The 14,069-nt window shown below is 38.9% G+C and overlaps 1 protein-coding gene and 1 long non-coding RNA gene across 18 annotated transcripts in view; both read right to left on the reverse strand.

Annotated features, from left to right (window-relative positions):
* Positions 1 to 835: 835 nt before the first annotated feature.
* Positions 836 to 7,656, reverse strand: LOC307202772. Its single transcript, XR_013832991.1, has 2 exons — positions 5,442 to 7,656; positions 836 to 5,124 (listed from the first exon to the last, which is right to left on the reverse strand). It is a non-coding gene; the product is annotated as an uncharacterized lncRNA (long non-coding RNA).
* An 843-nt stretch (positions 7,657 to 8,499) lies between these two features.
* Positions 8,500 to 14,069, reverse strand: part of CD44 (CD44 molecule (IN blood group)) — a 72,176-nt gene continuing 66,606 nt past the window's right edge. For 15 of the 17 annotated variants that reach the window (XM_079950933.1, XM_079950926.1, XM_079950935.1 and 12 more), the window contains 4 exons: positions 12,972 to 13,157; positions 11,971 to 12,069; positions 10,683 to 10,761; positions 8,500 to 9,365 (listed from right to left, as the gene is read on the reverse strand). In XM_079950933.1, the coding sequence (XP_079807059.1) occupies positions 9,158 to 9,365; positions 10,683 to 10,761; positions 11,971 to 12,069; positions 12,972 to 13,157 (572 nt within the window). In that variant the 3' untranslated portion in view covers positions 8,500 to 9,157. The remainder of the gene's footprint in view (positions 9,366 to 10,682; positions 10,762 to 11,970; positions 12,070 to 12,971; positions 13,158 to 14,069) is intronic. The other 2 variants (XM_079950931.1, XM_079950925.1) reach the window with 2 other exon arrangements.

The raw sequence follows: 14,069 nt of genomic DNA on the forward strand, positions 1-14,069 counted from the left end.
GGACACAATCAGTAATTCATACTTGTATAAGTAAATCTATTGAGTGTGGGGAAGGATCCAAACTCTTGTGCCCTATTCCTATTTACTTTAACCCTCCTCTTCCCAAGAAACTGGAGTTTCTCCTCTTCTTCCCATAGCTCCTTGGCTCTCCTCCCCTCTCGTTTGTATCTCCTCTAATCTTTTCTTCTACCAAATGTCTTACCTGTACTTCTCTAGTTTCTCAAAACAAAACAAACAAACAAACAAAAAGCCCCCCCCCCTCTCTTCCTGCCCAGACATGACCCTGGGCCTGGAGCTCCTTCTATCTTTCTCTTGCTCATCATTGTGATACCTGTTATCTTGCAGCTACTAACATTTTTTCAAGCAGCCACTCTAGCCATGTAACTCCATCTCTAATGCTCTTATTTTCTCTACATGGAGAGAGAACTTTATGATGCCTGAAAATCAGTGGGCTGGGCAGAGGTTCATTGAGATATGTAATGTAATGGAGGTATGAAATATGTAATGATATGTAATATGTAATGGAGGTATGAAGCAATGAAACGGAATGATGACAGTCCTCCAGTGTTACTGGTCAACATTTGTCACAATTAATCGTATTGTTTTCCATTTATTGTCCACACAACTTCAGTGGGGTAGCATTTTATGTCACTAATTTGGGTTAAAATGGCTTGAGTTCGGCATAATACATGTGTAGTTATCTAGTCACCAGTATTACATTCATTCTGATTATGTGACTAAGCCAAGCTCTTAGCCAGACCAAGCTTTGTGTTGCTGCAAGTTTGCCTAATATGCACTGAATGGCATCACACACTTGCTTGGATGTTGGGTTATAACACAAGTCAACCTACCTACATTTCAGCTGACTGGAAGCAGCCTCTAAGCCACCCAACACTCTCTCAGTTGTCTTGGAACAGCCTTAACCAGCAGGTAAAGAGAATTCATTATCCAACCCAGTCTTTGCTGGGTTTATTACAGTATTTCCTAAAAGGCAAAAAGCAAATATGTGCACATAGGACCTCTACATATTCAGGGATCCCCATTCCATTAACTGGAGGGATCTGATTTATTCCTTCAAAACTTATCTATTGCTGGAACAAGAAGATTATTTGAAATTAAGTTCCTTTTCAGTCAGTGGCACACAGATCCCTCAACTATTGTCTTTAAAACCAGGGTTTGTGCACATTTATTCAAGACATGGGCACAATTTAATACCGTGAGTCTTTCACATTAACAGTATTTTGTACATAACACATAATGCTTCACAGGGATTTTTTCATTGATTTTCTACAGCTTTGAAAGCTTATTTGCAAATCTTGATTACCAGTTGATATTTTTCAGTCAGTGCTGTAGATTCCAACATTCCATTTTTTAACTTCTTCCAAGCTTCTTCTTCAAGCTTCCTTTTGAATACTGCAACAACAAAAATCCCCTTCTTTCCTGTCCTTCCTAGTGTGAACTGTAATTTATGGAATGCATGAGGAAAATATGTATTTCTACTGCTAAATACATCTTCAATTCTAATGTAGGCATTTATTCATACCTTTTGTCCAGCAGCCACAAACTACAGTGTAGACTGAATTAACAAATTTAGTATCTGTAATTTGCAGACATACTGATATTTTCTTATACTGTTTACAGACATACCAATATTTTGTTATACAACCTTATAAGACAGAGAGAGAAAGCTACAATATTTACAGGGAATCCATATTAAAGGGGAAATGGAAAATTTTCTTATAACATATATAGATTAGTAAAAATTATCTGTGTTATATTAAATTAACGTAAGCCTGTAAACTTTATTTATAACCTCTAAGCAAAGCACAAATAGGAAATAAAGGTGTCTTTAAATGCTGCAGTTCATTATGGAACACTATGTTGTTATAATAATCTTAAGATTGATCAGATGAACAAATGATTGATCTGTTATTTTTGATACTTACAGTGTAATCCTATGCATGTTTACTCAGACAAAAGACCCACTGTGTTAAACAGTGCTTACTCCCTAGTAAGTGTGTTTAGAATCACAGCCTTAACCTGGTGTCTTTACCAGGAGAATTAGGAAGGGTCTCCACCCTGCAATATACAAAGAGTCTGATCCAAAATAATTTATTCACCAGTATATTTTGTCCCCCAACCCTTCTCCTGCCTGCATTTTCCTGTTGTCCCCAATGTTTCCAATGGAATCAATTACAAAGTCTGTGTACTTTAGGATTGCAGCTTCTGAATAAGGCCCTGATCCAGCTGTAGTCATGGGCCATCAGGCATAAGAACTGGTGTCCCGTAATTGGCATCAAGTGATGCATCCAGCTAGTTCAAAGTGGCTTGGGTGAGAATCAGAACGTGGAAGGAGATGAGCATCTGTATTTATTTATGTGCACAGACGTTGTTTGCTGGATTGGCCAGAAGCCTTCAGAGACCAGGCCTGCAGTTCCTCCACAGTCTTTTCTAGACTGGCTAAAGTAACAGGCTTTGCCAGTTCACTTCAAAGCCAGATCACAAGTTTTGCTGCTCGACAAATACTATACAAGAAAGGAGGCGGCAGCAAAGCCAATAAGGGGTCATAGTTATTTAATGAATAACAGCCCAAACTTAGCCATGTGTACTCAGAAGTGAGTCCTGTTGAATTCAAGGGGGGTTATTCCCGGGTATGTGGGTTCTTATGCAGGGGGAAGGGAACAGAAGACAGGCAAATGGCCACATTCAATGGCCTGTTGGTGTAGTCAGAAGTGAGGTTGGAATGGATCTTTTGTTTTTCCTTGTCTTCTTCCTGACCAAGAATTTATTTTAGGCTAGGACACAAAGGTTTCCACAGGGAGAGTATCAACGAAGTTGGATCTTCCTCTGGAGGGCAGAGCTTTGCCCTTATAGTGTGAAATTGAATCGGTTTTATGGCCATGGAACACCTCAGTGATCATAGGGTTGCAGGGTCTGTCACGTAAAATGATATTTATACAAGTTCAGACAATGTAAGGAACTGCAGAACTGTGTTTCATGTCTTTGCCTTTGTACAAAAGGACCAAACAACATTCTTATGGGACCATGTCAATCGACTTGCACATATAGAAATACCTCCTGATTTTTAAGACATTTATAAGAAAGCAAGCGGTATATTTTTCACCAGGATGAATGAGATCTGTTTTTCTTTTATTTCCTTAGCAGTTAATTATAAAGTATCTCTAGTCCTATGGCCTTGCTATTACCCAAGCACATTGAATGAGCAAATAAGAGTTATTAAAACCTGAGGAACAGCTTAAATACAATGTAGATGTTGTCTCTTGGCACACCAACTGCATAGCACACAGAGCAGAGGATATGTACTGAAACCATCAACGATCCATGAAACAGGTATATTTAACTAGAGAAACCTGTTGTACATGCCTTGCGTTTGGGTGAGCAAACTGTACAGTAGATCTAGAATGTTGTCAATGTAAACTTATTTTGTAATCCTCTTCTATTTTAAAAGCAGAGTTTTCAAATACTCTCGTAATTAGAGCCAAATGTGTTCTAGTGGTAAGATAAAAGTACTAATGATAGCTGTCAAAGCATGACACTCTTATGAATACCAGTCTTGGTGCGTTGTTTTCCGCATGAAGAACAGTGCCTCTCCGCACTTTGTGTAGATAATGTAGCTTATCTTCGTGTAATTTCAGTGAAATTGTGTATACAGTATTAATAGTTGCCATTTGGTTTTTAATTTAACATCAGTTATGCTGGAGTAGAAACTTTATAATATGTTCCGAAAAGAATTTGGGTTGGGTTGGCTGCTTGTCAGTATTTCCATCCCCAGGTATTTATCAGAATAATCTCCATAGGCAGATAACTGGTTTTATATGTTGATAATATAAACATGTTGGTGCATGTCAAAGTCTGAATAATTGTTGGAACCTTTTATTGCAGCCGACTCATTGTACATATGTTAGTCTTTGTTTTTATATATCTAACCAGCAGCATGCGAGTGTGTGTGTATGTTTGTAAATCCCTGGCACTTAGTGAATGTGACTGGCCGTCTCATTTTGCTGCACTGTGAATGCAATATCACTGCTACATTAAAGAATTAATGTAGGCATATTATTCTGAGTTTATAATATTAATATATTTTCGTCTGTATACCTGATATGTTGGAAATGTAGAGACATGATTATTAGTAAGTCGCTGCATCAGTTAGCTCATTGGTCAGAAGTAAAAACAAACCTTGCTGTACTCTTTACTTTGGATGCCATGCTTATCGTTTGCAATTGCAATGTCTGTTTCTGCTTTGCAACATGGACTCCTGCTGTCATCCAACAACATTTCAAGATTCCTCTGATGTTCATTTGCTTTCACTTGTTCACTGACAACAGTATCCACTGAAGAATCTGCATAACCTGAGCCTGTCATTTTGCTTTAAATCAAGGCACAGACATGCCTGTTAACTATAGACACTGGACTGTTTCCAGCTAAGTTTACTCAGAATATACACACTGAAATTAATGGACCCAAATTGGCCAAATCCATTAATTTCAATGGATCTACTCTGGGTTTATCTAATGCTGGATGCAAGCCTATCATTATCATTCTTAAGATTTGTGTTACACCAGCTAGCCAGAAGAACAGAGGCAAATACTGCTTCCATTTTTCAAAAGTAAGCATATGAAAAATTATAACAAATCCCATTCATGCCAGTTTTGGAAACAGACAAACAACTGTGTTTTTGAGGTGTGCTTTACCTGTTGTGTTGTATCTCAGAATTTCCATGCACCAGTAATCATACTTTTTATATATTAAGAATTTGAATGTCTCTGATAATAAAGAAGCTCTCTGAAAAAGAGCTACTAGTGGAAAGGCTGGCAGGATTCACTGTTGCTTTCACTCAATAAATGTAGCACCTTTAATGTGGCATATTCCATGGGATAAAATATCCCATACGGAAGCTAGTTGTCATCTGCCTTAAAAGTACTCTATAACTATTCCTTTTTTCGATTCCGGCTTACCTATTGTGAATTGCCTTTAGCAATTGCTGAAGTGGCAAATCACTCTGAACCTGATGACCGCAAGTGTGTGAGACAACAAAAGGGGAAAGCCACAAAATTTCAAGATCTGTGCATGTGTTCTTTTTCATATGCAACTATGGGCGAAATCCTATACACATTCATAGAATCATAGAATCATAGAGTTGGAAGAGACCACAAGGGCCATCGAGTCCAACCCCCTGCCAAGCAGAAAACACCATCAGAGCACTCCTGACATATGGTTGTCAAGCCTCTGCTTAAAGACCTCCAAAGAAGGAGACTCCACCACACTCCTTGGCAGCAAATTCCACTGTCGAACAGCTCTTACTGTCAGGAAGTTCTTCCTAATGTTTAGGTGGAATCTTCTTTCTTGTAGTTTGGATCCATTGCTCCGTGTCCGCTTCTCTGGAGCAGCAGAAAACAACCTTTCTCCCTCCTCTATGTGACATCAAAGCATTCATGTGGGAGTAAGTTACATTAAACTCAATGGAACTTACTTCCAAGTAGAAATGTATAGGACTGTGCTGTTTAGGGAAATTATTGTGCTCAGGGCCTTTGAGATCATGGCCATTGTGTATATGATCAATTTGCAGTTCTTCCCTTGAAATGTGATGTGATCCATTTAGAATACATCCAAAAGAAACCATAAGCCTGGTCTTTGACATTGATTGGAAGTGTTCATCTGGGAATCGAAATGATGTACTTGTACAGTTCCTGTACCACATTTTGTGTAAAGACTAATGAATGCAGATGCGAAAACTTTCTATTAACTCTGGTTACTTTCTTGTATATTGTAATGGGAATGCCTCATTTACTGAGTATATATTTTTTTTGTAGTTTATAGTTCTAATTCTTCTAATCTTTATCTATACCTCCTTTAGTAACTACAGTATTTGCTTTTAATACTTTCTTACTGTGTGAACTGATTTCCGTAACTTATGTATAAAACAAAACTGGACATTCTTTATATACTGGAAATAATCAGCAAAGACAATATTTCACTAAGTGTTGTACTTTTTATGTACATATCATCAATAAATGTGGATTCATAATTTTAACGGTTAGAGCGAGTGTCAATTATTACTTTTCAACTCTGAAAAGAATATGTGATGTGTTTGTGCAAAGTATTTTATTCCCCAACACTATTTCTACTTAGTATATGTAAATCTCTATTTTAAATTACTTATACATGGGGAGTTTTTTGAGTATGAATCAGCTTAGGAAGTCTGTCCTTTTCTGGCAAAGAGGTCTGAAACCATACGTCTGACACAACCAAGCTTGCCATGTTACTTAAATTTTGTGGTTTCGATATGCCATAGTTGATCAGAGAATAAATAATCTAAAATCAAAGGTTTCCAGTTGTCCCAGTGCAACGTGCTTTCTGGGCCAATGCTGTCCATGCACCACAGACTGTTACATCAAAGCAGGTGAACCAATGGCAGCTGAAGGACATTGCACTTGGGTAGCAGACTTGTCTCTTAAGCAGCTAATTATGTCCAGCACAGAAGCGGAAAACCAATTTTTAAACTCCTAAGCAGTGATGCTTCAGTTAGGGAGTTGGTGAACAAAAAAGGGCTGGAAAACTACTTCTATTATTTTATTCATGTCAGGACCAGGGATATTGGGTGTTTTTGTTTAAAGGATATATCATCTGGCTTCAACTTAGAAAACAATGGAGATTATTTTCTGTAGAAGAAAACTGCCAAGCTTCAGTAAGTGTTTATAACTTTTGGAGACCACCAGTGTCCCTGATACAAATGGGGGGGGGGGGAGAGCAATGAAATAAATAAGCCACAGCTGTTTGAATATGCTGGCTAGAAGAAAATCCTCTGCCAGTGACTCAAGGACATCTAAAAGACGTCTGCTGACACCACTGTGCCTTGGAAAGGGAGTGAATGAATGACATTCTAATTGTTCCCACATGACACTAAAACAGTAAAAATGGTTCTCTCCACTTGGAAAGAATCCACAGGAGGGGGGGCTTTTAAAAGGTGGGTTCAAAAAGAGGGTATGCTGCTAGGAATCCATAGCATTTCTGACTGTAAAGAAAACTAGGATTTTGCAGTGGCAATGGTGAATAAAATAAGAAACAATTCATAGTGTTATTACCTGACAAGGTGCAAACATGTTTAAACAGCCAGAGCAGGGTGGAGGGCTGATGTTCGTCTACACAGTGTAGTATGATCCAGATTAACAATGTGGTACAGATGTCAATGCTTACCCCAAGCTGTAGCATTGATGCATGGAACACTCCTTCCACAAACAGGCCTACATTTCTGCATTGGTATGATAATGTGCATGGTGTTAATTAGGAAGTAATTAGGAGTTTTTAGGTTTTTTAAAAAATATGTCTTTTAAGAAAATTGGACATAAGAAGAACAAGGAACTGTGGTGATATATTTGCAACTATTTACTGTTATTCAGCTTCATAATATTTGTGTTTGATTTTCTCAGAGATTTTTATGTTAGTTTCTTCTTAGTCCTACAGGTGAGTTGTATTTCTCATAGCATTTGACATGTGTAACCAACAGGCCATTTATAGCTTTCTACTGGAAAGGAAGCGATCATTTGCTATTCATCTCTGTGGCATATGGAGACTGCTGTGGTTATTTTTATGTGCCCGGTGCAATCAAATGAAGTGTCTGAAGGAAAGGTTAAAACCCCTCTCGATGTTGGAGACGGGTTTTAACCTTTCCTTCAGACACTTCATTTGATTGCACCGGGCACATAAAAATAACCACAGCAGTTGGTTGCAAATATGATTCAGGTAATATGTTGCAAATATGATTCAGGTAATATGAGACGAATGGACTGTGTACATGCTAGTTTCCTAAGAAGGAACATATTCTCAGCAGAGTGCAACCACCACCATAGTGCTGCTATGCACAAAAGCAACTTATTGCCCACACATGGCCTGCTAGGATGGGAAATGTGTATGCAAAGGAATGCTGCACATGTGTGGTTCTTGGACCTCTGAATGGTTCTTGGAGCTACCAGTAGCAGACAGTGTGTTGCAGCAATGGCACTCACCTGACCTCTGATCAGCCACATTGCTGCTGCTTTCAGGAAAGGAGAGTTAAGTGTGGTGCAAATGTACCAGCAGAGCCAATCTGGCACCTCTGCTAGTGTGTCGGCACTGCACCAGCCTCCCCTTCTTCCTAGTAAGCAGCTGTGATACAACTTATGAGTGCCATCACCCCACCCAACCATCTAACTAGGAGTTACATGTGCTGTTTCTGACATTAGGCTGGCAACCATGCATGGAACTCCAAAATGGAAAGAGTTATTTGAAGTAGACACAACACCCAGACATATAGGGTTTCGATTCAGACCCCCAATTCATTGGAAACATACAAAGGATCCCATAGAAAATCTACTGTTGTACATCCATTATATCTAAATGTGGTGTAGTCAAATGGAGCTGAATTAATACTTTTAACAAATATTCCAACTATGAACCATGCAACAGATATGCAACTTTGAAATGCAAAAACAACATCACAGATTATTTAGATTATAGAGAATAAAAATTTATTTGCTATAAAATCAATTTTATTCTTACTCGCCTTTCCACCCTATTAAAAATTGTTATTGGACATTCCTGGAATTTTTGGACAAATTTGTCTTTCTGTATTCAATTACTTCAGCACACAATTCCAAATATCAAGAAGTGAGTGAGATTCAAAAAGATGACAAATCCTTCAGGGCTAAGTGACAAATAAGAATTCTGTTCTGAAGTCTCCCATTGCAATTAATATTGACGTTCTAGGCCTCAAGGTTATGCTCAGTACCTTAATGCCTTAAAGGCACTAGCTAGAGAGCCTGGTGACTCCATTACAATATAATGAGGGGAAAGCTGCACAAGTTAGGGAAAATAAGTTGAAGTTGGTATTCTGCCTTATCAAACAGTAGACCACAATTGGGAGACGGGTGATGTTGGTGGTCGCCCATCTGAACCGGGCAAAATTAAGCAATCTTGAGCAGAGGAAACACGACATTTTTATCTTGTACCTGACCATTAAAAATAGAGAAAGAAGAAAATGTATGCTTAATTATGCTTCAAAGACATCAGTAGCTCATTGCATTTGTGAGTTCTAGTCCCAGTTCCGTGCATTGTTTTTTTGCTTCTTCACCTCTGATGAAATTGGATTGGCGCAGCTCTCTTACACGCCACTCTTCAAGGCCACTTCTTGTTGGTTCTGTGTTTCATCAATTGCCTGGAATTCATCTGTTTGGTTTTCTGGCTTCTCATCATGCACCAAATGAACCATTTCCCGAGATCTACTGGCTTCTCCATTCAAACCACCCTTGTTTTTCTCATTTATGCCTCCTTTGCCATTGTTGATAATAAGTTTTTGCTTCTGCCCACATCTAATGGAAAGGGAAAAACATGGGATGTCAAAGCATACAATCACATTAAAAAGTGAAGTAAAACTCACTGATTCTATCTGGGTTAATCAAAGCTTTAAAACATAAGAAAAGTCCAGCATCCTGTCCTCACTTTGGCCAACAAGATGCCCATGGGAAACCTGCAAGTATGCATGTAGTATTTTATCTCACGATATTCAAAGAAAAACTATGTTTTCAGTTAGGATGCCATTTTGATTTATAGCTTCCAGACTGAACCATTTTAAAGGAAATGTTATCTGCATTTGATCATGGTTGGTCTGTGCTTGTCTGCTTCTTTCAAGACAAAGGAAGAAAACAGCAGCTATGAAAGGTCAGAGACTATCATTAATTAGTAAATGTTTATGTCCACACTTAGATCCATGCATCAACTTACAAACTAGCAGGAAATACTTCTGAAAAGTACCTTCTGTGTGGTAGATAAGATAAAAACAACAACAATGAAGTAACATGACTTTGATAGGACTGGAATGCAGATTGCAGCCAAGGTAGTAATTCTCAGTCCACAGTCAGTGGAGAGCTGTCCGCTCATGACTTAAAATGGGTTAACAGTATAGGATCATCTACAGTTACAGGCAGGTGGGTGCTTTGCTGCGTGGCAAAGAAGCCCACGAAAGTTACAAGCCTGCAATTTTTACTATCGTGCTGAGAGCTGGAAGGAGGATGACAAGGAGCTCCATCTCTCCTCTAACCTACTGCATTTCTATACAGGGCTTCCTTGCTTTGGCAGCCTACTTGGTTTCTATGCTGGTTGCATAGGACGAAAGGAGAGCTCCATCCCTCCTGTGCCTGCCTGCTCTCACAGTGGCCACCTAGATGCCTATGGGATGCCCACATGCAGGACTGAGCATCCTTTAGGAAAATACTTGTATAGTGCAATTTCATGTCAAAGGGAAAAAAACACATTAAAAATACATAGTTGACAACCTCTCTCTCCCTCTCATCTATCTATCTATCCATCCACACACCCACTATAAAAACAAGAAAAAATTAAACTTACTGATTACCAGCTAACTATTACAGTTGCAAGGTTAAAAGATATTCAGAAGCATAAAGAAGTTCCTTCATTGCTTACTTATTTAAATATTTACCAGCCACACTTTTGTATAAATGCACTATTGTGTGCCTTGACGTGTGCTTTTCAATGGACATCTCTTGAAAGAAGGAGCTGCTTTCTCCTTTGTATTATTTAAAGATGTCAGATCTTGGAATTTCCCAGCAACAAGACTAAAAGAAAGTTCTGGCACTAACCAGTGGAAATTTACAAAAGCCATTCCTTACCTCCTTCGACTGTTCACAGCAATGCAAACACCAAGTATCAATGCCAGTGCCAAGAGAGAAGCAACTACAATAAGCCAATCTGTGGGTGGAAGTTCAAGGGAGGGAAAAAAACATGGAAACTTTTACTGGCTAGTCATCTGGATAGAGAGTTGACACAGTAGTTGACATAGTATCATTAATAACCCCACTTTATTTCCTTAAAGGACCCATGCTTATTGTTCTCTTTCAATGTATGAAGCAACAGAGTGAGGTTTCCTCTCAGGTCTGGCTCACAAATATTCTTTCCTCCCCTGCATGCCCATATAAATGGCAAAAATAACTGTATGGAGACTCTTTTGTGAGAAGTGGGAAGCATACAGAAACCTGATCATAACAGCTGGTACACAGCACTGCTGTGACTAAGAAAATGGCTGCTGGTTGTTTCCAGGTTCTTCCTTTGTTGTGCTAATATTTCTCCACAAGGCTGTGTATCCACATACAAGGCTGCATGAAGTAAATACGTGCAAGGAACTAGCATGGTGCTGCAATATTATTTATAAAGATGGGTTCAGCCAGGTGCCTGCCCCCGCCCCTGGACTCCCCATCTCTGACCCAGATAGGATAAGCTAGCAAACAACGATGGTGCTGAAAAGAAACAGTAATAGCTGCTGCCTCCTGCTTCCTCACAGGCTCTGTCTGGCAGTGGCAACTAGCAACAATGACACTGAGGGAGACCAGTGAGAGCGACTTGCCCCCGGGCTCCCCAAGAACTGATAACTAAGTTCCTGAGACTTTCCCTCCTGTTTCCTGCTACACGGACCTTGCAAATACATGACAAAAATGAAGCCACTTTATAATGAATCTGGTGGCCAATGTAACCAAGTGTTTTCCTTGTCTGCCTGGCAGAAGATCCTGAAATGTAAGGTGACGGTCTTGCCTAGACTGAACCTTTAACTTAATTTCTCAGTATTTAACCTAAGAAGTTCTACACGCAAAGCATCTGGAGCTGTGGTTCCCAAAGTGGGGCACATGCCCCACACGGGGGCAATTTGAGAACGAGTTATTAACAGTGAATGGCCTTTTAAACTTCCTCCACGTGAATAGGAGTTCACTTCTTAAATAATAAGAATTATATGTCACCGGGGTGGGGAATTAGGATTTTAGAGATGCTGAGGTGGGGCATCACCATAAAAAGATTGGGAACCACTGACCTAGAGGCTCACCACTTCCAGTGGTGGCAGTGAGAGGAGCAATCACAAACCACTAGGACTTTATAATAAACATAAATGGTAAAAGTAAAGACACCAACCTGGTATGATAGCCATTCGTGGCTCGCTTTTTGGCGATTCCCCTGTCTGGTCAATGTGTGTCCCTCTTCCGGACCCCTTCGGGTCATTTGGGTTATCACCTAGATAAAAAACAAACAAACATGCATTGCTCACAAAACATTAGAGCTGTGTTATATAAATCTGGAGCCCTTGAGTTTTCACAGACAAAAAAAATACATGATATTGTCAAAGGAAACACAGGTGCGTTGAGTTTCATAGCAAGGCCCTATTCCTTGACACGGGAATGGTAAAGTACAAGGATACAGCAGTGCTTAAGCTCCATATAAACCATAGTTTCCTCAGAGCTTTCATTTGGGTTTCTCCCTATCACACCTTGTTTGCCAACCATTTCAAAAAGCCTTCTTTTGTAAAATACTGGCAGGCTATGCTAAGGAAAGGGAAAAGGGGGATCCATTACTCTATGAAAATTAAAATCAGTTTTCCAAACCATGATAAAATGCTTTCTTCTTTTAAATTTCCAGCTAGTTTATATTTATTGTATTCTTTAGCCCTGTATTTTGAGTTCTTCTGTGAAGTGTATCCCTGTAGCAATCAGGGTGAAACTGTCTTTCCATAACACCACATACACTTATCAAATGCATGCAAACACCGCATACATTAGCTAATATTGCTATGTGTAATTGTTTGTAGTGATACTTATAGAAATATGTATTAATCTGTTACTAATTTGAAAATAGTTCCCATAAGTGAGAAAAGAGAGAAAAATCAACTAATCTCCAAAACTGAAGAGACAGAAAGATTGTTGAGAAACGATCACACACCTTCCTTCGACTAGTGCAAACGCATTCATTAAAATCAGAGTTTGATCATGCATCTTTGCAAGAAGCCATGAAATAAACAGAATGTAATCACAGTAGGATTTCCATCTAATAGCTATTTGTTTCCACACCACATTTCCCCAGGATTTTGATGTATGGAAAAGTAAAGGTTAGCTGAAGTTCCTGGAAATTATAACTCTTACTGGCAGTAGGCGATGATGGATGTCTGTCAGAACCACTGTCAATTTCAGGAAAAACTCCAGGTAATACATAATCTTGAGTGCCATTTACAACAGGCTCATCTTCAGTGCTCCATTCAGGATGCAATCCATGTAACTGTGGATCTTGTGTTGATTCTTCAGTTTTGGTTCCATCCTTTGAGACTACTGCTGTTGTAATGATGGTTGAATTAACTATTAACTATCAATTAACCTTGAAATTTGCAGAATTAAAACCTGTTTGTTTGTTTTTTGTTTTACAAAATTCCTACTATACTGAAAGTTTAAAAAGAACAAAATAGGGAAGGTTGCAATGTTTCTGATCTGCTCATGAAACCTTCCAGTAGTAATGGACAGAGACTCAAGTGATCAACAGCCAGAAGCAGCTCCGATCAAAGTAACATTGGATCCAAGGACCATTTGGCAAAAGATGCCACATTAGAGTGTGCATACACATGGAAATATTGTCTAATAATAAAATTCATGCATGGCTCCTGCTAACAAGCCCATTAACCCGCACCACGCTTGGGAAGTAAGGTGTTGTCATTTCCTTCCCTTTTTCAAAACTTAAACAAACCCACTGGCTCAAATTCAGTCCGATTTTTATCTCTACAGAGATAAATATTCAAGAAATGTAAAACACACCAGCAGTTTGGAAAGCCCAAGAATATGCCAGGAACAACAAAGTGAAATGAATAATCAATATATCAGTTCTTACTACAGATATTAAGAGATGCTCTAATTGTCTACCTAAAAAGAAACACTAGCCACTGAAACTAGGAAGGAAACGAGTCTCTAAAGTACACAAAAAACTTCAACACACTGCCATGTTTAAGCAAGGATCCTGCAAAACCTTACATCTTGGCATTAATACTGACATAAAGACAGTATTTAAAGACATCACTAGGCTCTCAAGTAGGAGATGTAACAGCAGACAGCATAATAGATACATTTTGTGAAGGATCATTAGCTTCACATGATAGCAAAATGACATAATTGAAACAATAAATGCAAATATTTGCAGAACGGAATAGAGAAATCATGACCTAAATTGTTTTAGAAAATTATTCCCCTGTACATATC

The sequence above is a fragment of the Podarcis cretensis genome, assembly GCF_951804945.1.
Source record: "Podarcis cretensis genome assembly, chromosome: 1".
Classification (NCBI taxonomy): domain Eukaryota; kingdom Metazoa; phylum Chordata; class Lepidosauria; order Squamata; family Lacertidae; genus Podarcis; species Podarcis cretensis.